General features: G+C 39.8%; 1 protein-coding gene across 8 annotated transcripts in view; it reads left to right on the forward strand.

Annotated features, from left to right (window-relative positions):
- Positions 1 to 26,921, forward strand: part of wdcp (WD repeat and coiled coil containing) — a 72,314-nt gene that overhangs the window by 23,127 nt on the left and 22,266 nt on the right. For 4 of the 8 annotated variants that reach the window (XM_080192205.1, XM_080192204.1, XM_080192206.1 and 1 more), the window contains one exon: positions 250 to 334. Coding sequence is in view for 1 of the 8 variants with exons in the window: in XM_080192207.1 (XP_080048333.1) it covers positions 250 to 422 (173 nt within the window). In the remaining 7 variants the exon portion in view is untranslated. Of the gene's footprint in view, positions 1 to 249; positions 8,459 to 26,921 lie in introns of those variants that run through there. The other 4 variants (XR_013887003.1, XR_013887004.1, XR_013887005.1 and 1 more) reach the window with 4 other exon arrangements.

Genomic DNA, 26,921 nt, shown 5'->3' on the forward strand with positions numbered 1-26,921 from the left:
ATGCTGGCTTGCCATTTTTGTGCATCAGCATATCTAGGAAAATATTTGAGTTGAAATTTCTGAAGAAAATTACAGTTATTTTACAGGAACTAAGATCATAAAAGGTGTGTATTTCTCAGGTTCAGTTTTTTTGTTGTACACATTGCTTACTCAGCAAACATTAAGTTGTCTAAGATGGTTTGTTTGGTAAGTTACTTTCATTGTGTTTTGAATAACACCTTGTAGTAACCTTTTTATTTTCACTTATAGGCTCCAACTGGATAGTTCTAACAGCAGATGATGAAGGATTTGTTCCATCAACATTCAAACCCAAACAGGAAATTATTATTCGTGATGGGAGGCAAACCACAGGACCTATAGAATTCCCACCACCTCCATCTCCAACCGACAGTATCAATTTGGAAAATCAGAAATATTTATAATAACCTGCACTTGCACAGAATGTTGTGAAATGCTTTTTTTAACCTAGTTAATAGGTATGGTGTTTATATATAAGCAGTGGAATAATGAAGTTTGAATTTACGTGAGCTGAATATCTGATGATTTTCTTTTTGTTGGGGATGGCATTAGGAATCTGGACATAGGAATGAGCCGTTTAGCCTCTCGAGTTTGTTCTGCTGTTTTGTAACCGAATAGTCTCTTGCCTACATTCACCTGCTTTGGGGCATCATTTCCTTTTCTACCCTTGGCTATTAAAAAACCTGTCAGTCTGAGATATAAAATTATTAGTTGAGATAACATCTACTTATCATGGGGAAACATTTCATACTTTTAAAGCCTTTTGTGAGGAAAAAGTGGTTTCTAATTCCTCTTATGGATGGCGTGGTGGTGATTTTAAGGTTATGTTCTCTTGTCCTAAACCTCCATATTGGGAGAAAAATTCCTCCTTGCAAATTCTAAAAAACCTCGATCAAATCACCCTCCCCTTTATCTATTCCAGGAATACAAATTCTGCATCACTGGCCATAAGAACTTGTAATAACAAAGCAGCTTTAACATAATGAAACATTCCATGGTACTTCACAGAAGCATTATATTACACCAAACCACATGACCAAAAGGTCAAAGAGATACGTCTTAAGGAATTTCTTTAAGTGGGTAGCGAGATAGACAGTTGTGGGAAAGGTTTTCCAGAGCTTGGGGCATTGACAGCTGAAGGCAGGGCCACAAATGGCGGTGCAATTAAAGTTGGGGATGCTCAAGAGGTCAGCATTAGCTGAGTTCAGAAATCTGAGTGTTGTGGGTTTGGAGGAGATTAGAAATAGGGAGGGCCAAGACTATGGAGGGATTTGAAAACAAGTATGAGAATTTTAAAATAAGACTTTGTTTCCAGGGAGCCAGTGTAGTTCAGTGAAAAGAGAGATGATAAGTAAATGATACCTGGTGCAAGTTAGGACACGGACAACAGAATTTTTGATAACTTCAAGTTTCCAGAGGATAGAATGTGTGGTATCAGTAAACACTTCATTGGGACAGCAAAGTCTAAGGGTAACAAAGCTATGGGTAAGCGTTTCACCAGCAGATTAGCTGAAGGAGGGCAAATTCAGGCATATTGCATCAACAGAAATAGGTGTTCTTCATCGTGTGGATATGGTGAAGGGATCTGCATTTATTTAGTTCACACTGATTTTTGGACTGAAGACTACAACCCCTGGCATATGGGGCTTCAGTGCAAGCACAGTGGCAGCAGAATGGGCTGCTGCACACGCTCAAGGATGATGTAGAAACCTAAGCACGGGGAGAGTGTGCAAAAGATTCCCCACGTGACCTGTTATGCAGTGTAAAAATGCAAACTCTGGACCATGTGTGCAGCATAAAGAGAGAGCCAGGTGATGAGATTCAGCAGAAGGTTGGCAGTATTTGGTAGAGGTGCTGCGAGGGAGCTGGTGCTCAGATCAGTGTCAGCTCAGTGAAACTGAAGAGTTATCTGCTCACAGAAGGAAGCCAGTGGGGTGTAGATGTTTGCTCAGTGAAGCTGAAGACATCTGCTCCATGAAGCTGTGAATTTGGGCAAAGAAAAGCCTGTCTGCTCAGTGCACTATAGAGCTGGGATTGTGTTGATGATTAGGTATTGGGCTGCTGCCTTGTTAACGCAGTGGCATGCAGTTTTGGGAGAAGAGATGGAATAGCTAGACACAAGCTGGAGTCCTATTCTTGGCAAATAATTGCAGATAGAAGAAAAGAGGGTTTCAAGGCAATGTTGGAGTGCCTTTTAAAGGGAAGTTCCTCAAAAGTGGAAGGACTTTGTGACACAGTGATCACTGATGTCTGGGTGGGCTGCTGAGAATTTCATGGCATCTGTCTTGATTGTGTCTGCAACTCAGTGTATGGTTTGTGATTTGTGTTTGACCATAATTTGCTTGTTAATTCATGTTTAACTTATGTTAATTCTGGATGTTAGCATACAGGAAGATGCACTGACTGTTAGCTCTGTCATTGTGTCGGGCACCTTAATCAGTGCAAGCTTGCAGGGCTAAAGGGCCTGTTCCTGGGCTGTAATTTTCCCTACAGTGTAATAATCCCTACTATGCAGAAAGATGCCATTCGGTCCATTGTGTCAGCACCAACTCTTCGACAGAGCATCTTGCCCAAGTCTTTTCCTCATAACCCTACATATTTAACCCATTAATCCCCTTAATGTACACACCTTGAGACACTAAGGGGCAATTTAGCATGGCAATCAACCTAATCCACACACTTTTGGTCAGTGGGAGGAAACCGGAGCACTCAAAAGTCTATGCAGACAGAGTAAAAACGTTCAAACTTCACACAAAGCTGGCAATTGAACTCTGGCCCCTGGCACCGTAAGACAGCAATGCTGACCGCTGTGCTGCCTCACTGTTAGCTGTTGTATTGTAAATATCCTCCTATCTGTTTAAAAACTGTGGAATCTTGTGGCTTTATTCTCTCAGTAAGTGACTGGGACTTCAAATTTTGTTTACTTTACAATAGAAGTTACTGGTCCTTAACCAGATTGTAACAAAATTGAGGACTCTTTGCAGGATTTTGAATCCATATGGGTGCTGGGATTTGCTATTCTTGAAGTTAACAAGATCTAATGTTGAAAGTTACTATAGTTACTAAAAGCATGTTGGCTTTGTCATTAGTGTGACTTGCCTGGAGAAAGAAGGCTTATCTGAGTGATGTACAACTATTAACCAAGCTTAAATTAATAGCATTAGCTGGAAAATAGAATTTAGAGTTAAAAGAGGAGGCTAAGAAGCAGATATAATTGAGGTAGTTACAGAGTATCTGAGATTGGAAGAAGAAAAGTCTGACCCAAGTAGAACGCAGCTTGATTTGGTCTTCAATTGCAGGTGAAGCAGCTTGAGATAGAAAAAAGCAGGAGGAGAAAGAAAGAGCAAAAAGAAAAACGTGAAGGTTTGAATCTGAATTCCAGGGAGAAGTTATGCAATAAGAAAAGAGATTTCAAAGAGAGGAAGAAAAGCTGAAGAAAAGCTTAGATTTCAGAGTGAAAGTGAAGTTATTAGTTCAGAGGATGAGCTGACCAGTCCAAGCTTTGATGTAACAAAGAATCTTGGCCTAGTGCCTAAATCCACTGAGGAAGGAGTTAAGTGAAATGTTATCTCATTTGAAAAAGTGGCTACAAGGGGGAGCTAACAGATGCAAGGACTCTTATTTTGCAAAGCACTTTAATGGGGAAGTTAATGGATCTTTATTCTAGTCTTTTGGATGAAAAATTCCCAAATTGAGACAGTTAAAACTGCAATACTTCATGCCAATGAACTTGCCTCTGAAGTGTATCATTTAAAATTTTGGAGCTTGAAGATTGAAAAATTTATACAATTTGCCATGGAGAAGAATGGTTGACAAGTGCTTTCAGTCAATGAAGTCAGAAGAGAATTTTGACTACATGCGAAAGGTAATGATAATGGAAAAAGTTTGAAACAGCTTTTCAATAGCCAGCAGGTCATACCTCAAACCACAAGGTTTCAAAAGTAAGGGAAGTAGTAGATGGGTATGATATATCACATGGGCAGCTAAAGGGCATTACATCTCCGTTTGTAAATCCGTACAAGAGTTGAAAAGGTAGACCAAATGACAATTGACAGATTTTAATTGATAGTAAGAAGAAAAACGCTGATTCCAAGGTGATCAAAACAATAAAAGATAAAGTTGAGTACAAAGACTGACACATCTTTATCTGACAATTGGACATGTGAAGGCAAATTGTTGAAAGTTAAAGTCTAGTTCAGTTGCATTTTTGCAAATTGAAATTTCCAGATAGAAAGCTGCACCAGAAAGTGAAGACTGGGAAACCCATTGCTATTAATGTTTTTTCAGTGAGAATGGAGAAAGATGCAAAGGATTGTGAGAGGTTTATATTTGAAGGGGAAGTCTTTCCCATTTTTGTCCAAGAAAAAACCTAGAAAGATTGTTATCCTGAAACTTAGTGGTCTGGCTCAGAATTTGAGAGCAAAGGGTTTCTTAAATGTTTACTAATAAAAATGCATCAAATGGGGTATTGATAAATGTTTGCCTATCCCATTGTATTGAGTAAGTTTAAATTGTGCTCTGAAAAGGGGTCTTATGTGATTGGGATTGTTTCCAAATTACTATTAAAATGTAGATTTTACAATGGGAAATTATATAGCATATTATATATTGTTTCCTTTCCCAAGAGCTTTGTGCAGATTTTATATCCCTTTTGCCTTTATATTAGTTTGAAAAATATTTCCTTAATCACACTTTGTGATCAAAAATTAAATAGTTACAACATTTATCATAACACTTCTGTAGTAATTAAAGCAGGAGGAACAGAAGTAGGTGATGAAGTGGGGCAGGGGGTGGGAGGGATGTCATTCCAAAGCTTGAGGACTCAGCAGCCAAAGGCAAACTATCAATGGTGGAGTGATTAGAATTAGGGATACACAATGAGGCAAGTATCAAGAGGAGTGCAAATATCTACTAATTTATTCTGGGATTGGATGAGTTTACAGATGGAGGGAAAGGTGAGGTCATGGAAAAGTTTGAAAACAAATCAAGAATTTTAAAATCAAGACTTTGGCTCCCGGTGAAGCAATGTTGCTTAACCAGTTTAAAACATGTTACATTATTCAGATTTCTTACCGAACCCTCCAGATGATCAAACCCTGAATGTCTCTGTGCCACATGCTGCTTAGTTGTTTTCAGCATTGTTATTTTCTGAAGTATTACAATTTTAGTTTGAAACTATTTTCCATTTCAGCCATCTCCCATAACTCAAGGCAGCTATGCCAATATTTGAAAATGAAAAACCTAAAAATCACAGCAGGATTGTCCATTTTTACATTTGCCAGCCTGCAATTTCCTGTCCATTTGTTTAATGAGCAGAAGATTGTAGCTTACAAAAGCAGAAACAGAAAATTGCAGTACACCTGTAGGATATCAAGTCAGTGTGGTATTTTTGTAGAAACTGGAAGATTGAGAGACACCATTGGAGATTATAAAACAGATCACAGCATTGGACATTAATTATTTAAATTACTGCCTTCCCTTGTCTTGTAGAAGCTGTAGTGATGCCTGCAACAAAAGTCTTGCTGGGGATTGATCATCTATGTCTGGGCAACACAAACCTCGGAAATCTGACATTTACATATGTGAAATAACCTGGAAGCTGGAGTCCACGATTGGTGCAGATTGGTTTTTATCTTAAAATGAAAAGTCATCCAAGATGATTTTAAGACTTAATTTTTTATGTACGTTTGCTTTTGTAAAATAAGTTGTATCTCTTTGTATTGGAAAAAGACGTGAAAGTAATATCAAAACATGGGAATTGTAAGGAGTTTTTAAATCTAGCACTGCAATCCATAAAATCACTAAAGCAATTAGTAACCTTAGTCTAATATCATTATATTGTTAAGAACCAAAACAAAAAATGTTGAAAATTATCAGCAGGTCTGACAGCATCTGTGGAGAGAGAACAGAGCTAACGTGTTGAGTCAGGATGACCCTTTATAAGTATTGTTAAGAATGTATTTTTAAAATCTAAAGTTACCAGACTAGATTTTCAGCTATTGTATCTTCACCTCCCAGGACTTATCACAATGATATCCTTGCCAATTTTTCAGCCTCAAGTCATTTAACAATTTTGAGCTCTTTTTTGATTTGACTTATTATTGTCACATGTATTAGCATACGGTGAAAAGTATTGTTCTTGTGCACTATGCAGATAAAGCATAGTGCTCATTGAGAAGGAAATGAGAGAGAGTACAGAATGTAGTTTTACAGTCATAGGGTGTAGAGAAAGATCAACTTAATACAAGGTAAGTCCATTCAGAAATCTGATGGCAGCAGAGATGAAGCTGATTTTAAGTCAGTTAGTATGTGACCGTTGACGTTTTCCCGATAGTAGAAGGTGGAAGAGAGCATGTCCAGGATGTGTGAGGTCTTCTGATCAGAACTCTCTTTTGGGAAGCTCACAGATTAACTGTCAGACTTTGGCTTTTTTCATGGCTTAGCTGACAGCTTCTGAGCTGTCATTTCAAGTTATTTACAAAATATTTTAAAAATTCATTTTTTAAAGTAGATGCCTTTTTCTCCTTTATAAATTTTTAAATGCCTGACCTGATGCTGTAGGTGGTACCAAGTATGAATCAGCGTTGAACTAATGTACAGTTTTGCCATGGTACAAATTTCAGATTCATCAGTTAACATATTTTCCATCATTTGCTCCGTATCTGAATATATCCATGGGTAGTTGGATCTTTGTATTGTATGCATCCCATTAGCTTTGGCAGAAAATCCAAAAAATATGGAGTACCAGTGGAAAGACCTGTAAGCAGTGTCCTACACACTGGAATAATGCTGACTGATATAATTCTCAGTGGATGCTCTACCCCTACGTTTGCAGTTTGTGTTTTTTTTTATATGATAGTGAAATACCGAATTTTGTACCCAAAGCTTTCAGCTTCCTGACATGAAATATCTACCATGATCTCTCAAGTTACTTGTTCAAAATTAACTAATTAACATACATTTCTACTCAATGATTTCCACTCAAATCATTGTTTGAGTAGGAAAGAATATTACAGTTCAAAACTAGACTTTATTAAGCTAATTGTTTCTATCATGACTATTGCAGCAAAGTTTTGTAACAATTGAGAAGATAGACTTCTAAGAACTTTCATGTTGTCTGTTGTTTGATGCACTCTTCATACTGAAAATTGTATATTGTGCTAAATACTTCAAACAAAATCTCAAGCACTTAACAACTTAGTGAACTGAAAGATCCCTGAATGTTACTTTTTTTTTGTTTTGCTGTCTATTTTAGTGATGTAGTTGGAGACTACGTATAACAACATTGACTGTATCTTAGGTTTGGCTGTAGGCATTAAGGTTGATTTACTGAATAGATGCTCTCAATAGGGAGTCTTTCCCAACACCTGTTTAAATCAGTAAGTTATCCCTGTTCTTTCTTCTGGATAGATTATCACAGTGTTAGAGGGCAAAATGCACTGTTGCTGAAGTATTTCAGAGATGAGCACCAAAACACAATTTTTTAAATTAAGCCTTAGAAAAAGCAGTCCAAGATTGTAGAATCCCTACAGTGCAAAGGAGTTCATTCAGCCTATCGGGTCTGCACTGACCAGAATCCTACCCAGATCCTATCCCTGTAGCTCCCACATATTTATCCTACTAGTTCCCCTGACACTAAGGGGCAATTTATCATGGCCAATCAACCTAACCCGCACATCTTTGGATTGTGGGAGGAAGCAAGAGCACCCAGAGGAAACCCATGCAGACATGAGGAGAATGTGCAAACTCCACACAGGCAATGATCCAAGCCAGGAATTGAACCTGGGTCCCTGGCGCTGTGAAGTAGCAGTGCTAACCACTGTGCAACCCAAAGATTATCATCATCTTGGTCAGAATTCATACTGGTAAACTATTTTTATGCTTTCATGTTAATTTATGTATTTTAAAATGTAGTTACTGTATCTTACATTTGTTAGATTATATTTCATCGTTCATATGAGCTCAGTTGGCCAGACAGCTAGCGTGTGGATCAGATTAAAACTGCGGTAGAGTCAAGGCCTGCCTTCTCACCCTACCCCATAGTATTCAGTGAACAATAGCCAATGACCTGCTTTTGGGCAGAGAACACAAGGAGAAGACTGTAATAGCATATACATTGCTAGAGTCAGCAAGGTTTAAGACTATTTCAGAGTATATTGATCTTTATTTCTCAAGGCTATCAAATGATCTGTCTATATAAATAAAATGTATTTGATTTAGAAATAGATTTTTCATTTGATTTCTTTTATGCTCCATCAGTTGACTGCAACAAGGCATTACAGAATTTTATACAGAAAATCTCTAACTATAGAATCCCTACAGTGCAGAAAGAGGCCAATCAGCCTATACAGCCTGCACCGACAACAGTCCTACCCAAGCCCTATGCCCTTAACTCCACGTGGTTACTCTGACATGAGCAAGAGGGCACAGAGTCAAAATAATTTGCAAAAGGAGTAAGTTGTGTGAGGAAAATTCTTTTCACCCACAGGGTAGTTAGAGTTCGGTGGAGGCAGGATCAATTGAGGTATTCATTAGGGAATTAGATTGCTATCTGAAAAGGAAGAATGTGAACAGTTGTAGGGATAAGGCAAGGATGCTCTCAACAGGGAGTCTTTCTCAACACCTGTTTAAATCAGTAAGTTACCCCTGTTCTTTCTTCTGGATAGATTATCACAGTGTTAGAGGGCAAAATGCACTGTTGCTGAAGTATTTCAGAGATAAGCACCAAAACACAATTTTTTTAAATTAAGCCTTAGAAAAAGCAATCCAAGATCATAGAATCCCTACAGTGCAAAGGAGTTCATTCAGCCTATCGGGTCTGCACTGACCAGAATCCTACCCAGCTCCTACCCCTGTAGCTCCCACATATTTATCCTACTAGTTCCCCTGACACTAAGGGGCAATTTACCATGACCAATCCACCTAACCTGGATATCTTTGGACTGTGGGAGGAAACCAGGGCAGACCCACGCAGAAACGGAGAATGTGCAAACTCCATACCATCACCCAAGGCTGGAATTGAACCCAGGTCCCTGGTGCCATGAGGCAACAGTGCTAATCGCTGTGTCACCATGCTGCTCACTCAATAGTTTGAGTATGAACAGAATCAATCACAGTAATTTTAAACTGTTCGGTCAAGGTTATATTCCTTTAAGTGAGAAATTTCCATGCCTGTATAAGAACATGATAATTTCCCACATTTCCTGATCTTTCTGTAGTATTGTAATTGTCTATAACTTTCGCCATTGTTTGATCTTAATCTCAGATGCTACATCAAACTGAAATCAAATTTGAAGAACGATATTTATTAGAGACAGTATTTTATGTCACTTTCATATCAAAACCTAAGTTAGCTTCATGACTAGAATCTCAGACTCTTTAAAGTGCAGGGGGAGGCCATTCTGCCCATCAGTTGTGAACTGGTTCTTTGAAAGAGCATTCTATCAAGTCCCACTTCCTTGCCTTATCCCTACAACTGTTCACATTCTTCCTTTTCAGATAGCAATCTAATTCCCTAATGAATACCTCAATTGATCCTGCCTCCACCGAACTCTAACTACCCTGTGGGTGAAAAGAATTTTCCTCACACAACTTACTACTTTTGCAAATTATTTTGAATCTGTGCCCTCTTGCTCTTGAGCTTTTGTGACAGCTATCCATGGTTGTTATGTACCTTCCTGATTCTACAAAATTTGCAGAAAACCAGCCTGAATTACATTTTATGTTGTCTTAAAACAATTCTGAGAATGTAAAAATTTGCAGAAAAATGCAATTAACCCTTACTGTGAAGAATAACCTCACCATAAATTTTTAAGTGTTAATTGTTTGCAAGGACCGATTTTCCTGAATCTAGCACCCCAGGTGTGCCTGAATAAGAAACCTCTAACACCCTGTCTCTGCTCCCGTAGGGCTGCTGATGAGTTTCCTGCAAGCTATTGAGAGACCTATATTACAGCGAGCATAGGCGTATAATTTCATCCTTTTGTGTTAATGCTGTCACAATGAAAGACTGGAGGAGTTGATGCTGACTCAACTGCTTTGACATTTCTCCTGCATGCTGTCTTCCGGCATACATCTGATGTTGTGCTTTGATTACCAGCTGGTGTGAGGAGAGCTTGCTTTACTTCATGTGTGGGAGGGAGTTCACATTTTAACATAATGTTGAAGAGCCTTTTTTCCCCCCCCCCCCTTTTCCTGTCAGTCCAGAATTGAGAAAATTATTCCTAAAAAATTTAATAATCTGTCTGATCCTTATCGAGCGTTGTGCATTTTTTATTTTAGGAATTCATAGTATGGAAACATCTTATTCAGAGTTAATAATCTGTGGATGGATAGTATGTGTAAAGAAAGAAACATGTTATACACCTTGGTCAAAGGGGCTATCTATTACTCTTACAAATATCTCATTTTGAATTTATACTGCTTTTTCTTTTGTTAGCTTTGGTACTTTATCTTGTCCAAGAACTCTGATAGTATTTTCTTCAAAAAGTGAGTTTCAAGTGCATGTAACATTCGTACAATATTTTGCAGATGTTTGTCTTTATTTCATTAAGTTATGGTATTTCTAATTTGTAATTTATTAGAGTATATTTTTATTCACCTTAATATCTGCTTTCTTGGTTATAAAGCCGAACTACTAAACACTATCTACGAAAATATTCACATTTATAATTGTAAGTGTAAATGCAAAAGTGATCAATATATTTAATCTTAATCTGCATAATTTAATTGATATTTTTTCAATATAACAATCAAATGGGCAGACAAATGAGAATGAAATTGATTTTGCGACCAACATGAAGATGAGTCGAGCATTTAGTCTGTCATGCAAATTTTGCATTGGCAGGAAAAAGAATGATATGTATCTTTAACAGAGTATAAAACACACATGATAAATTCATGAAGGAATTCACTTTGGATTTAAATGTATTGATCAAAATATAGCATCTTTAATATTTTGAGAAATAAATTGGATTTAAAAGGCACCTTTTATATCCTCCAGACATTCCAAAGTCAACTTTTGGTATGTTATCAGTGTTGCACCAGCAACTACAATAGCTAACTTGTGTACAGAAGGGTCACACTAACAATAATGAGATAAACAAGCCATTAATTTGTACACGTGGTGGCGATTGAGGAACATGTGGTAGTGAAGACAATAGGCAAACTTTCCTGTTCCTGTTCAAATAGTACAATGAAATTCTTTTGTGGCCACATCAATGGACAAGCAGTGTAAAATTTTATCTAACATTTAGCACCTCTGATAATTTAATATTTACATTACAGCATTGAAATATCAACATAGATTGAATAGTCAGCTCCAGTAATAGAACGTAAACTGATTGAGTCCTTCTGCTTGGGCACAAGCTGAAATCTAATTAAGTTGATTAAACATTAGGTTTTCACTTGCAACAAAATAACATTTTACTAGATTTGAATGCTGTGCAAGCTACAGTCACTTCAGAACTCTGACTGGAATTGGCATTTTAGATACGTTACATAACTGTGACCTTACTGAATTGTTGATTTGTTTTTGGCGTACCACATTAGCTTATATAATTGGCTTATTAGTGGCATATGCTGCATCAGGCAAGAGTGGTAAAGGTAAATATTCTGGTAGTGCATGTGTTTGCATGCACTTGGGATGAGAGCCAAAAGAATTTATTTGGCATAATGTGCATGAAAATTGTCAGGCAAATTTTAAATTGCACATATCTGTGTTGACAATTGGTGCTCTGTCTCTCTGTCCTTAGTCCTAGAAGGTCTTGTACAAATGCTGTCCTGGAAAATCAAAATGCTGCCCTCCATTCAAATTCTACAGTATTGCTTCATTTAATAAGGGAAATGGTTAAATGTACAAAGAAACTCTACTGATATATTAGATTGTTGACTGCAGAGTTGTAAATTGGGGTCCAAGGGCATGGGTAGCTTTGCTGCAAGAGTTAATATACAGACATGTTGCCCATAAAGATACTAAATGAAGTGACTTCTGTTGCAATAAAGAACCTTCTGAAGATAGACATTTAGCACTGCCACTCCAGCTGGCATTGTATTTCAGAAGCTTGCTGCTTCAGGGGAAAGAAAATATGCCTAATATCCAATCCATTCCTACTTTTAAATAGGATGAATTCAGAGCCCTTAGCACTTATCAGGTCTGACCTATTCCTGTAGCCACTACTTATATGGTTCAGTTCAGTTGCTGGTCAATGGTAAACACCAGGATGCTGATATTTTATGTTAAGACGTTGCATATTGGCAAGTCAATAAATAAAAGGATTGTCATTGTTCTAAAGTAAATAGACCAGGATTCTAGAGTCTGACTATATAAGATTCTTAAAGCTGATCATTTTTGTAACTCTCTGGACCTTTTCCAATGTTGCTGGATCACTTCTTATGTTAGAACACCAGAAGTGGAAAAAGAGGGATATAGTCCCCAGAAGGTAGGGGGTTTTAGTTCAGCCAGGCAGCATGGTTGGTGCAGGCTGGGAGAGCTGAAGGGCCAGATCCTGTCCTTTTAATTTTCTTTGTTCTTTGAGTGAATCTGTGCCCTACCAAATGACTGGTACAGTGTCAAAATGCTGCCCATTGAATGATGCTGGATAGTTCTGTTAATTCAACTGTGTATCTTGTTAGGTTCAGCTGCAGTTTCTCTACGTTGATCATGACGCTTCAGTGATCTGTGCTTAATAACACTAAGTTTTGTCTCTCAACCTTGTAAAAGTTCATCACTTTTAAATTCAGTCATTTTTTGCATTCGTTTGTAAGAAACAGTTCCAATAATGTCTTACTGGTAAATCATGTTACCATTCAACTTCTACATTTCTGGAGGCTTCTCCACACAGTTCAAATCCCCTCATTGCAAAACCTCTTCACTTGCACATGTAGTATAAGTGACGTGGTCCACAAGCACAACTTTGCATCATGACGGCTGCAGACATCTGAGACTTACTCAAGCTTTGAGGAATCATGAGGTATGTTACTGGCCATTTTCAGAATTTTCAGCCTCTGACCTATTCCTGTAGCCACTACTTATATGGTTCGGTTCAGTTCAGTTGCTGGTCAATGGTAAATGCCTGGATGCTGATATTTTATGTTAAGACGTTGCATATTGGCAAGTCAATAAATAAAAGGATTGTTTACACCAGGTCACAATTTCCTCCTTCACATCCATTATTGGACTAAATGGAGCCTGTCTAAAAACAATTGCTAGTGTCATGTTTGTGAGTCAGTAGAACAGCTCAAACCACACAATCAATTATTGGCACTGTTCACCTACAACTATTGAACCATTTTCTGGCTGCAAGGATATCTAATGAAATTCAGGAATAGAACATCATCTTGAGTTGAATTCATGTAAGTCATTTACACTAATTTAGTTGAAGTCTATTTATAGGGTCTCTGAAATTGAATCTTGTTGGCGTTCTCTAATTTTGTCAGAAAATACACACAGATCCAAGGGAAGCAGTATAAATGAGGTTTGCTGCTGTTTCTTTGGAGTTTCTGTGGATATTCTGCCAAAGTTATGGCAGGCAATTTTAGAATTCCCTCCCTATCTCCCCAACCTCCATTCCCCTGAATACTGAATCTCTAAATGGATCAATACATTGTGGAATAGATCAAAGATAATTGCAGCTGAGAGAAGTCATTTGTGCTACCTTAATTCTCGTACTCACTGAGGAAAAAACATCCCCTTTCCAGCATCCCACGTTGTAAATTGTTCCAGGGCTTTTTTTTTCCTCCCACTCCCTATCTGAAAGTTTAGTCCTGAAGTTGGTTATTTTGTATGAAAAGTAACTTCCCTTGAAATCAGTCCCACAATTACTTCAATAAAAACAGAAAATGCTGGAAAAACTCAGCAGGTCTGATAGCATCTGTGGGGAGAGAATAGAGCCAACCGAAGAATCCACACTCAAAATGTTGGTTCTATTCACTCTCCACAGATGCTGTCAGACCTGCATTTTCCGTTTTTGTTTCAGGTTTCTAGCATCCGCAGTATTTTGCTTTTATCCACTTGTTATTTGAAACTGTATCCCCCTAATTCTACTCCCACAATTCGATTAAACTGGAATATTCCCAATCAATCTATATGTGACAACTTCATCAATTGCTGTGTTGTCGCTGCTCAGACACCACCTTTCTACTTTGTGAAGCCCCCGTTTCTCCTCACTACTCCTTTCGGGACTTGAATGTCTGCCTTGTTTCTTAGCAACTGGAATTCGATGCAGTATTAAAGGAGTGTTCTGACAAACCCACTGTAACATTTGATCACTTGGATTTATTTACCAATGTTTTAACTACATAGTTGTATATCCTGTTTGTTTTGTTGATCGGTACATTGTGTTGATTGGGCATGTTTAGTACCTGTTCTAGAAAGATTTCCTTGGTTTCTTTTCAGTTTCACCCATAGCTATTTCAATACGTGACATCTTTTCTCTTTTTTCTAATGTGCAGCAATTGACAATGGAATTTAACCGGCCGTTGTTCTGCTCACTACCATATTTTGGCCAATAACATGTGCTGCCATGTCCTGAACTGCCGCCTCTGATTCCATGGCTGCTCCTTGACTTGATATCATTTACAAACTAGACAGGATTGTACGTGCCCTATTGAGGCAAGAAGTGTGCTAAAGCAAAACGCCTTCCTTCTCTTAACCCAAAAGGATTAGTGTGATCGTTCTCCAAGTTCATTTGCTTCCTGTAAGAAAGCTGACTGCTTTTTTTGGTTGCAGTACTGAATCACAGTAAGTTTTGAACTTGCTAAAATTGCAGACAGCTGAATTTATCCCGCTTCTCAATGTCGGCCTAATTACATATTCCCAAAGAGCTCAGAGTGAGTCAGTGCAGCAAAGGTCGGGAAATGGTTACAGCTGTTAGTTGAAGGAAGTATGTTCAGAAAGAACATTGGGATAGGTTGAAAAATGCTGCAAGTTATAAATGCTGATCTGGAAGTGGTTTTGCAGGAAGTAAAGATTTTTTTTGAATCTGTATGTACCTTCCCCAGAGACATGTACACGGTTAGTGAGGAGCTCGTCCAGTGGGCTAATAGTGTCCAATGCACAGTGGCTAAGGTAGCAGCTATTTATTAGCGAGGGGAAAACTGCCATGCTAGTGAGTCAGGATTCCCCTCTACCAAGTAATCAGGCACAACATGTAAACCACTAAGAATGCCTTTCAACCTGTTCTGACATGACTGGAAGGTGTTCTGCACTTTCACTTTAAATGTGTGCTTGGAAAAGAAGGATCACAGCATTATCTAGTCGCATAATCTGCATTCACTTGTTCGAAAACAAGTTGGAAACTTGGGTCTCACCATATCTCCAAAGGATACCATCTGTGTTAAAACATGGGAAGGGAACGGTCACAATACTTAGGGAATAATTTTCACCTTCATTGCCTGGGTAGTAAACTGGTGGAATAGGTCATCTGCCCATTGGAAAACCCACCCAACTTCCATTTGCAATTGAACCCTGAGACACAAGTCATCATAATTTTACTTTGTGAAAAGTTGGCAATGAAATTTAGTGAGGCTTTTGTCCATCATCTACATGGCACAAGTCATCAGTGCAATGGAATATTCTCCACTTGCCTGGAAGATTCAACAGTACTCAAGCAGCTTGATACCATCCAGAACAAAGCAGCCAGCTTCATTGCTACCCCTTCTACAACCATTTAATCCCTCCACCACTGATGAACTGTGGCAGCCGTTTGCACCATCTACAAGATGCACTGCAAGAACTCACCAAGGTTCCTTAAGCAGCACCTTCCAAACCCGTGACCACTACTATCCAGAGGGAAAAGGGCAGTAGATGCCTGGGAACACCACCACTTGGAAGTTCTCCTCCAAGTCTTTCACCATCCTGACTTTGAGTTTTTTATATTTATTTATTAGTGTGACAAGTAGGCTTACATTAATACTGCAATGAAATTATGGTGAAGATCTCCTAATTGCCACACTCCAGCACCTGTTCGGGTACTGAGGGAGTATTTATCATGGCCAATGCACCTAACCATGTCTTTCAGACTGTGGGAGGAAACCCACGTAGGCATAGGAGAATGTGCTGACTCCACACAGTCACCCAAGTTGGGAATCAAACCCAGGGCCCTGGCACTGTCAGGCAGCAGTGCTAACCACTGCCACTTTGCCAGCCTACTCGAAAATATATTGTCATTCATTCACTTCGCTGGGTCAAAACCCTGGAACTCCCTCCCTAACAGCACAATGGTTGTACCTACACCTCAGGAACTGTAGCAGTTCAAGAAGGCAGCTCACCACTACCTTCTCAAGTGCAACCAAGGATGGGTAATAAATGTTGCCTTAGCCACAATGCCCAGGTTCCATAAATGAATGTTTTAAAATATCCAACCATAAACCATGGTGGAATCAGCAGAACCCTCTCGAGTTACATCAGTAGGTAAAATAGAAACATTTCATGACAGCTTGTACAATCAGAGGCCTGCTCATTTCCTCAGCCAGGTTTAACCTCCAGCTGGATGCTGGCATTGTCCATCCAACACAAACAAAAGGGTAATGACTAAATGGCTTCATGTTTTCCATTCTTATGGTTTTAATGTCACAAGTCATGTTAACGTTTTCTGACATCTAAAAATGAGAATGAAGTAATCAAATCTGAAGTAATCAGTATCCTGAATTTAAATAAGAGGGGGTATGAGGCGCAAATTGGCAAGAAAAGATTGGGGAACTTTATGAAGAGATTGATCGTAGATAGGCAATGGTTCATATTTAAAGAACTTGTGCATGAATTACGAGAATTATTCATTATTGTTTGGTGCAAAAATAAAAGAGGAAAGGTGACACAACTATGGCTTACAAAAGCAATTAGGGATAATATTAAATTCAAAGAGGAGATGTATAAAATTGCCAGAAAAAAGCAGCAAGCCTGAGGATTGGCAGCCTTTTAGAATTCAACAAAAGATAACAAAAATTTTGATCAAGATGGGGAAAATAGAGTATGAGTGTAAAATTGCAGGCAACATAGGAATTAACTGTAAAAGATTCTATAAATATGTAAACAGAAAAAGATTAGTAAAGACAAATGTTATTTATAGTCAGAAGCCAGGGAAATTATAATGGGGACAAAGAAATGATAGAGATTTGAACATACTTTGGTCTGTCTTCACAAAAAAGGGCGCAAAAAATAATCTCCCAGAAAAGTAAGAGAACCAAGGATCTAGTGAGAGGGTAGAATTGAAGAAAATTCGGTATGTAGTTAAAACATTGGTAAATAAATCCAAGTGATCAAATGTTACAGTGGGTTTGTCAGAATACTCCTTTAATACTGCATCGAATTCCAGTTGCTAAGAAACAAGGCAGACATTCAAGAACATTCAAGACGTTCAAGTTCTGAGAGGCAAAATAAGGTTGATCTATATAGTCATCCGCGTGAAAGGGAGAAACGGGGGCTTCACAAAGTAGAAAGGTGGTGTCTGAGAAATGATAACACAGCGATTGATAAAGTTGTCACAGGTATAGATCAATTGGGAATATTTCAGTTGAATTGAATTGTGGGAGTAGAATTAGGGGAATACAGTTTCAAATAAGAAACAATTGTGGGTAAAAGCAAAATACTGCGGATGCTGGAAAACAAACAAAAACAGAAAATGCTGGAAAAACATAGCAGGTCTGACAGCATCTTTGGAGAGTGAATAGAACCAACGTTTTGAGTCTGGATCCTTCGGTTGGCTCCATTCTCTCTCCACAGATGCTATCAGACTGCTGAGTTTTTCCAGCATCTTCTGTTTTTATTGAATTAATTGTGGGACTGATTTCAAGGGAAGTTACTTTTCATACAAAATAACCAACCTCATGACTAAACTGTCAGATACGATAGTGGGAGAAAAGAAAAAGCCCTGAAACCATTTACAATGCAGAATGCTGGAAAGGGGATGTTTTTTCTCTGAGTACGAGAATTAAGATGGCACAAATGACTTTCCTTAGCTGCAATTATCTTTGATCTATCCCACAATGTATTTATCCATTTAGAGGTTCAGTATTCAAGGGGAATGGAGGTTGGGAGATAGGGAGGGAATTCCAATTTCCTGCCATAGCTTTGGCAGAAGATCCACAGAAACTCCAAAGAAACGGCAGTAAACAGCACTTGTGCCACTTTCCTTGGATCTGGGTGGAATTTCTTCCAAAATTAGAGAACGCCACAGAGATTCAACTTTAGAGACCCTATAAATAGGCTTCAACTAAATTGGTACAAGTGTCTTACATGAATCCAATTTCAGAAGCAGATGTTCTATTCCTGAACTAACGTTCATTAGATATCCTTGCAGCCAGAAAACAGTTCAATATTTGCCACACTTGGAATACTGTGTACAGTTCAGGTCAAAATAATAATAGCAAGCATATTATTTATCTCAAAAGAATTCAGAAAAGATTTACTAGGATGCTACCAGGACTTGGTGGTTTGAGTTATAAGGTAAGGCTGGATAGCCTGGGACTTTTTTCCCTTGTCATAGGAGGAGGCTGAGGGGTGATTTTTCAGTGGTCTATAAGATAATAAGGGGCATAGATAAGGTAGATAATCAACATCTTTTCCCAAAGGTAGGAAGTCTAAAACTGGAGAGCATTGGTTTAAGGTGAGAGGGGGGAGACACAAAAGAGTCAAGAGGGGCAATTTTTCACTCAGAGGGGGTGAGCATCTGGAACCAGCTGTTAGAGATAATAGTAGAGGCAGATATAATTTTGTCCTTTAAAAAGCATTTAGACAGTTACATGGGTGAGATGGGTGTAGAGGGACATGGCCCAAATATGACCAATTGGGATTAGTTTAGTGGTAAAAAGTGTGCGGCATGGACAAGTTGGGCCCAAGGGCTTGTTTCCATGCTGTAAACCTCTGTGACTCTATAATTCTAGTAAGAAAGTGGTGCTGGGGAAATTAATAGAGTTAAAGGCTGACAAATCACCAGAAACTGGTAATCTACATGCCAGAATATTAAAGGGAGTGGCCCTGGAAATATTGGATACATTGGTGATCATCTTCCAAACTTCTATCGACTCTGGAGTAATTCTTACAGATTGGAACGTGGTAACTGTAACCCCAATTTAAAAAGGTAGAATTACAGACCAGTTAGAATACGTCAGAAGATTCTAGGATCCATTATAAAAGGAGAAATAACAGAAGAAGTATAAACTAGATTGGACACAACCAGCATGGGTTAATGAAAGGCAAATTATGCTTTACAAATTGACTTGAGTTTTTTGAGGATGTAACAGGTAGAATAGATAAGGGAGAACCAGTGGATGTGGTGTACTTCAACTTTCAGAAGGCTTTTGAAAATGTTCCTCATAAGAAGTTAGTGGGCAAAATTAAAGTACATTGGACTGAGAGTCATGAATTGGCATGGATCAATAATTGGTTGACAGTAAACAGTGAGAATAAATGGACCTTTTTCCGAGAGGCAGGCAATGAATGGTGTACCACAGGGATCAGTGGTTGGGGCCCAGCTGATCATGATATATTTGAAAATGAGCTGAACGAGGGAACTATATGTAACATTTCCAAATTTGCTGATGACAGAAAACTGAGTAGTATTGTGAGTTGTGAAGAGGATGCAAGGAAGCTTCAAGGTGACTTAGGCAAGTTGAGAGAGTGGACAGATGCAGTACAATGTGGCTAAATGTGAAGTTATACACTTTGGTGTGAAAACAGAAAGACTATTATTTAAATGGTGATATATTGGGAACTGTGGGTGCATGAAGGGATCTGTGTATCCTTGTACACCAGTCAGTAAAAGTGGCAAGGCAGCTGCAGAAAGCAATTAGGAAGGCAACTGGCATGTTGGCCTTCATTGCAAGAGAATTTGAGTCCAGAAGAAGGGATCTCTTACTGCAGTTATATGGGGTTGTGATGAAGTCACATCTGGAGTAGTGCTTGCAGCTTTGGTCTCCCTACCTAAGAAAGGATATACTTGCCACAGAGGGAGTGCTGCAGAAGTATATTAGGTTGATATCAGAGTTGGCAGGACAAACCTATAAGGATATATTTGTTCAACTGGGCCTGTATTCATTAGAGTTTAGAAGGCTAAGAGGACATCTGATTGAAGCATATAAAATTATAACAGGGCTAGACAGGTGTAGAAAGGGTGTTTTCCCTAGTTGGGGAATCTAATATCATGAGACATAATGGGGTAGACCATTTAGGATTGAGATGAGGAAAAAAAAATCACTCAAGGAATTGTGAGCCTCTGGAATTCTCTACTACAGAAGGGTGTGGAGGTCAAGTCACTGAATGTATTTGAGAAAGGGATAGATAATTTTTTTTAGATCTTAATGACATCAAGGGGTATGGAGAGAGAGCGGGAATATTGCATTGAGATAGAGGATTACCATGAGCATATTGAATGGCAGAGCAGGTTCGAAAAATTGTAAAGGATGTCAATCGTCCTTCATTTCAATTCCATACAATGAATTCAATTGTGGAGCTTACTAGGACCTGCTGTCACCTCACCCACTGACTTTCCAGCAAACGGCGTTCGATTTTGTATACTGGAAATAAATAGACATTTTAACTGGAGGACACTGACAGTTACAATGATGGCAAGAGTAGATGCTTTTAGAATCAACGTCATAGTTTCATGGCAGTTACACTATAATTCCCTTTATACAAGCTGCTTCTCTAGCTAAGGTCAGTGACAGTGCAAGATATTAATCTAACATTACAATCTATAATATTCAGCCCTCATTTGCTGCACTATTGATCATTCACTGAATCTTTCCTGTCCATGAGAACTGCTATCAAAGCATAAGAGGATCTTTCTCAAGGACAGTTAACTGTAAGTTTTAACAAGTTATTTTAATTTGTACAGATCACTATGGTGCATTTGCAATTTTGAGTTTTTGGCGCAATTTTTAGCACTCTGCGGAAGGAGTTCACAGAGTAGTCAGGGGTGCTTTAAGAAGCTAAGCTTGGCTTTGTTAGGCAGAAATCCAGAGGTGAGCTTGTTTGCTGAAATAAAATTAAGTAGTTGTGGTAATACATAAAAGATCTTTAAATTATAAGAACGTAGAAAAACTACAGCACAAACAGGCCCTCGGCCCACAAGTTGCGCCGAACATGTCCCTACTTATTAGGTTTACCTATAACCCTCTATCTTACTAAGTCCCATGTATGTATCCAAAAGTCTCTTAAAAGACCCTATCGAATCCGTCTCCACCACCACTGCCAGCAGCTGATTCCATGCACCCACCACCCTCTGAGTGAAAAACTTACCCCTGACATCTCCTCTGTACCTACTCCCCAGCACCTTAAACCCGTGTCCTTTTGTGGCAGCCATTTCAGCCCTGGGAAAAAGCCTCTGAGAATCCACTTGATCAATACCTCTCAACATCTTATACACCTCTATCAGGTTACCTCTCATCCTTCGTCTCTCTAGGGAGAAAAGACCAAGCTCTCTCAAACTATCCTCATAAGGCATGCCACCCAATCCAGGCAACATCCTCGTAAATCTCCTCTGTACCCTTTCTATGGCTTTCACGTCCCTCCTGCAATGAGATGACCAGAACTGAGCACAGTACTCCAAGTGGGGTCTGATCAGGGTCTTATACAGCTGCAGCATTATCTCCCGACCCCTAAACTCAATTCCTCTATTGATGAAGGCCAGTACACCATACACCTTCTTAACCACATCCTCTACCTGCGAAGCTGATTTGAGCGTCCTATGAACTCAGACCCCAAGATCTCTCTGATCTTCCACACTGCCAAGAGTCTTACCCTTAATATTATATTCTGTCATCCTATTTGACCTGCCAAAATGAATCACCACACACTTACCTGGATTGAAGTCCATCTGCCACTTCTCCGCCCAGTCTTGCATCCTACCTATGTCTCATTGCAACTTCTGACATCCCTCCAAAATATCCACAACACCTCCAACCTTTGTGTCATCGGCAAACTTACCAACCCGTCCTTCCACTTCCTCATCCAGGTCATTTATAAAAATCACAAAGAGCAAGGGCCCTGGGGTAGTCCACTGGTGACCGACCTCCATGCAGAAAAAGATCCACCTACAAGCTTGCCTTCTGTGGGCAAGCCAGTTCTGAATCCACAAAGCAATGTCACCTTGGATCCCATGCCCCCTCACTTTCTCAATAAGCCTTGCATGGGGGACCTTATTGAATGCCTTGCTGAAGTCCATATAAATGACATCTACTGCTCTTCTTTTGTCAATGTATTTAGTCACATCTTCAAAAAACTCAACCAGGCTCGTAAGGCACAATCTGCCTTTGACAAAGCCATGCTGACTACTTTTGATCATACTATACTTCTCCAAATGTTCATAAATCCTGCCTGTCAGGATCTTCTCCATCAACTTACCAACCACTGAGGTTAGACTCACTGGTCGATAGTTTCCTGGGTTATCTCTTCTCCCTTTCTTGAATAAAGGAACCACATCTGCAATCCTCCAATCCTCCAGAACCTCTCCCATCTGCATTGATGATGCAAAGATCATCACCAGGGGCTCTTCAATTTCTTCCCTCTCCTCCCACAGTAACCTGGGGTATATTCCATCCGGTCCCGGTGACTTATCTAACTTGATGCTTTTCAAAAGCTCCAACACATCCTCTTTCTTAATGTCAACATACTCAAGCTTTTCAGTCTGCTGCAAGCCTGCACTACAACCACCAAGATCCTTCTCCACTGTGAATACTGAAGTAAAGTATTCATTGAGCACCTTTGCTATTTCTACCAGTTCTATACAAACTTTCCCACCGTCACATTTGATAGGTCCTATTCCTTCGCATCTCATCCTTTTGCTCTTCACATACTTATAGAATGCCTTGGGGTTTGCCTTAATCTTATCTGCCAAGGTCTTCTTATGATCCTTTCTGGCTCTCCTAATTTCCTTCTTAAGTTCCTTCCTACAAGTTGTATACTCCTCTAGATCCCTAACATTACCTAGCTCCCTGAACGTTTTGTGTGCTTTTCTTTTCTTCTTGACTAAATTCATTACAGCTTTTGTGCACCATGGTTCCTGTAACCTACCAAAACTTCCCTGTCTCATTGGAACGTTGTTGTGCAGAACTCCAGACAAATATTCCTTGAAAATCTGCCACATTACTTCTGTACATTTCCCTGAGAAAACCTCCTTCCAATTTATGCCTCTAATTTCCTGCCTGATGGATTCTTAATTCCCCTTACTCCAGGTAATCACTTTCCTAGCTTGTCTGATCCTATCTCTCTCCAATGCTAATGTAAACAAGATAGAGTTAAGATCACTATTGCCAAAATGCTCTCCCACTGAGAGATCTGACACCTGTCCAGGTTCATTAGCCAATACCAAATCAAGTACAGCCTCTCCTCTTGTAGACTTATCCACATACTGTGTCAGGAAACCCTCCTGAACACACCTAAAAAAAACTTCCCCATCTAAACCCCTTACCCTAGGGAGATTCCAATCAATATTTGGAAAATTAAAGTCTCCCATCACAACTCTGTTATTATTACATTTCTCCAGGATCTGTTTCCCTATCTGCTCCTCAACATCCCTGTTACTATTGGGCAGCCTATAGAAAAGACCCAGTAAAGTTATTGACCCCTTCCTGTTCCGAACCTCCACCCACAGAGATTCTGTAGACAATCCCTCCATGGCGTCCATCTTTTCTACAGCCGTGACTCTATCTCTGATCAACAGTGTCACTCCCCCACCTCTTTTGCTTCCCTCCCTGTTCTTGAGTCATCCAAGTCTCTGTAATGGCCATCACATCACACTTCTAAGTAGCTATCCATGCTCTAAGCTCATCCACTTTCTTAACTACACTCCTTGTGTTAAAATAGACACATCTCAAATCTTCGGCCTGAGCGCTCCCCTTCTCCATCACCAGCCTCTCCTCTCTCTCACACTGTCGACAAGTTCTCTCTATTTGCAGCTAACCTCCTCTCTCCCAGTCACTTCATTTCAATTCCCAACCCCCCAACCATTCTAATTTAAACTCTCCCCATTAGCCTTAGCAAACCTTCTCGCCAGGATATTGGTCCCCTTGGGATTCAAGTGCAACCCGTCCTTTTTGTACAGATCACACCTGCTCCAAAAGAGGTCCCAATGATCCAGGAACTTGAATCCCTGCCCTCTGCTCCAATCCCTCAAACACACATTTATTCTCCACCTCATTCCATTCCTGCTCTCACTTTCTCGTGGCACAGGCAGCAATCCAGAGATTACTACCTTTGAGGTCCTCCTTCTCAGCTCTCTACCTAACTCCCTATACTCTCTTTTCATGACCCCTTCCCTTTTCCTACCTATGTCAGCGGTACCAATATGTACTACGACCAAAATTGTTGAAAGCCATCAATAATTTTGATGCAGACTATCTTATTTGCTTAAACTGGGAGTTCAGAAAGAGGGGATGATTTACATGAGGGCAGATAATGTGATAAGGGCTGCACAACATACTGAAAGATTGCCTGCTCCCTATAATATAAATGTAGGGAGGTCTTGCTGCAGCTGTATAGGGCATTGGTGAGGCCGCAGCTGGAGTACTGTGTGCAGTTTTGGGCGCCGCACCTGCGCAAGGATATTTTGGCCCTGGAGGGAGTGCAGAGGAGGTTTACTAGGCTGATACCGGAGTTGAGGGGATTGAGCTATGAGGAGAGGCTGAATAAACTAGGCTTGTACTCGTTAGAGTTTAGAAGAATGAGGGGAGATCTCATTGAGACGTATAAGATGATGAATGGGATGGATAAGATAGAGGTGGAGAGACTCTTCCCGCTCAAAAAAGACAGTAGGACTAGGGGGCACAGCCTCAAGATAAAGGGGAGGCGGTTTAGAACGGAGTTGAGGAGGAACTTCTTCACTCAAAGGGTGGTGAATCTCTGGAATTCTCTGCCCGTTGAAGTGGTGGAGGCTGCCTCGCTAAATATTTTTAAGAAGCGGGTTGATGGGTTCTTGATAAGAGAGGGGATTAAGGGTTATGGGGAGAGGGCGGGAAAGTGGAACTGAGCCACGACAGATCAGCCATGATCTTATTGAATGGCGGGGCAGGCTCGAAGGGCTAGATGGCCTACTCCTGCTCCTATTTCTTATGTTCTTATGTTCTTAAAATCAGATCTCCAGGCTGGACACTTACACAGTTAATCAGGCATTAGGCACACTTGAATGTAGTAAGCAAAAGGTGTCATCATAGTTAGCCTACAGCCCTTCACTGCCATTAGATAATACTTCCAATGCACCAGAGCAACAGTAATGTGGGATGATTTCCCACTGTTCAGCCAAATCAGCCTTTGTGTGCAGAGGCACTTATGATTCATACACAATGTCCATGGTCTGCAGGAGTGAGCTTGATAGATTGAATAGCTTTTGTCAGATGGGAGCTATATGGATAAATCTTCTTTTGGCAGGTTCCGGCCTCTGCTGGGCACCAAAAAGATGCACTGTTTTAGGTCCTAATTACAAAACTTCCCTTTACAGAAATTTGTTGTGTTTGATAAGACTACTTTATAGAATCATATTGAGCATATACCAAAAATAATCCCACTCAGGCCCTATCCCTGTAACCCCAAGTATTTACCCTGCTAATCTCCCTAACCTTAAGAGGTTATTCACTTATGAGATGTTATTCACTCCTGTGTTTTATTGGTGCCCTGCATTAAAAGTAGGTTTTAAGAATACACACTCCTGATGCATGACACTTTTTGTTGCACTTATTAAATGATCAATATGGTTCACTCATTGGAAACTAGGTTTAATTTGAATAAAGAGTATTTTTGGAATTTGTGAAGCTGGGAGTTGCTCCTCCATGAGTTGTTTTTGTTCAATTCTCTTCAGTTTGTAGCCACTGAACTCTGCGCTCCAGACTGACCATTCAAAAGAAGTCTAATTTTTGGGCCTGATGCTCAGAGATGGATTGTCATTTCCGAACAAGAGAGAGTCTTCCCAGCGCAAGATGGGGATGAGCACGGCACTAGACTGGATCTTTCTGACCACAGCTTTAACTTTAAAAATCCTAAAAGAGAGATGTTTCCAGCTGTAGAAGCAATAATTTATTCCTTTGCTTACTAAAGATGTCATGATCCCCAGTAGGGGTTGGTAGATATTTAAATGATGCCTTAAGTAGGGTGGCACCTAGCACAGTGGTTAGCATTGCAGCCTCACAGCACCAGAATTCAATTCTGGCCTCGGATCACTGTGTGGAGTTTGCACATTCTCCCTGTATCTGCGTGGGTTTCCTCTGCATGCTCCAGTTTCCTCCCACAGTCCAAAAATGAATGTGTTGGGTTGATTAGCCATGCTAAATTGCCTCTTAAGGTTAGGGAGATTAGCAGGGTAAATACTTGGGGTTACAGGGATAGGGCCTGGGTGGAATTATTGTTGGTGTATGCTCAATGGGCCAAATGGCCTCTTTCTGCACTGAAGGAGTTATGTGATTCTATAAAGTAGTCTTACCAAACACAACAAATTTCTATGAAGGGAAGTTTGGTAGACACAAATTGGGTGAATGTTGTTTTTGTCATGAATAAGTTCCAGTTAAGATAACTTGCAGGTTTTTGCTTGCAAAGAAAGTTGGAGATGAAGTTCCTTTGTCCTTCTAGGTGATGGAGGTTGTTGGTTTGGGAGGTGTTATTGAAGAAGCTGCAGTGCATTCTGTAAGCAGGGCACATTGCAACAGCTTTTTTGCATCAGTGAAGGAATGTGTGGGTGTTTAAACTGGCAGATCCATAGAATGATAGAATTTCCACAGTGCAGAAGGAAGCTATTTGGTCTATCTAGTTTGCACTGACTCTGCAAAAGAGCATCTTACCGAGCTCCTGCATGCACAAGCATCCGTAAGCCTGTGCAGTCACAATGGCCAGTCCTCCTAGCCTGCCCGCTGAGGGGCAATTTAGCATGCCAAATCCACCTAACCTGCAAGTCTTTGGGCTGGATTGGCTGGCAATTTGGTAG

This window comes from Carcharhinus amblyrhynchos, chromosome 7 (genome assembly GCF_965287045.1).
Source record: "Carcharhinus amblyrhynchos chromosome 7, sCarAmb.v2.hapA, whole genome shotgun sequence".
Taxonomy (NCBI): Eukaryota; Metazoa; Chordata; class Chondrichthyes; order Carcharhiniformes; family Carcharhinidae; genus Carcharhinus; species Carcharhinus amblyrhynchos.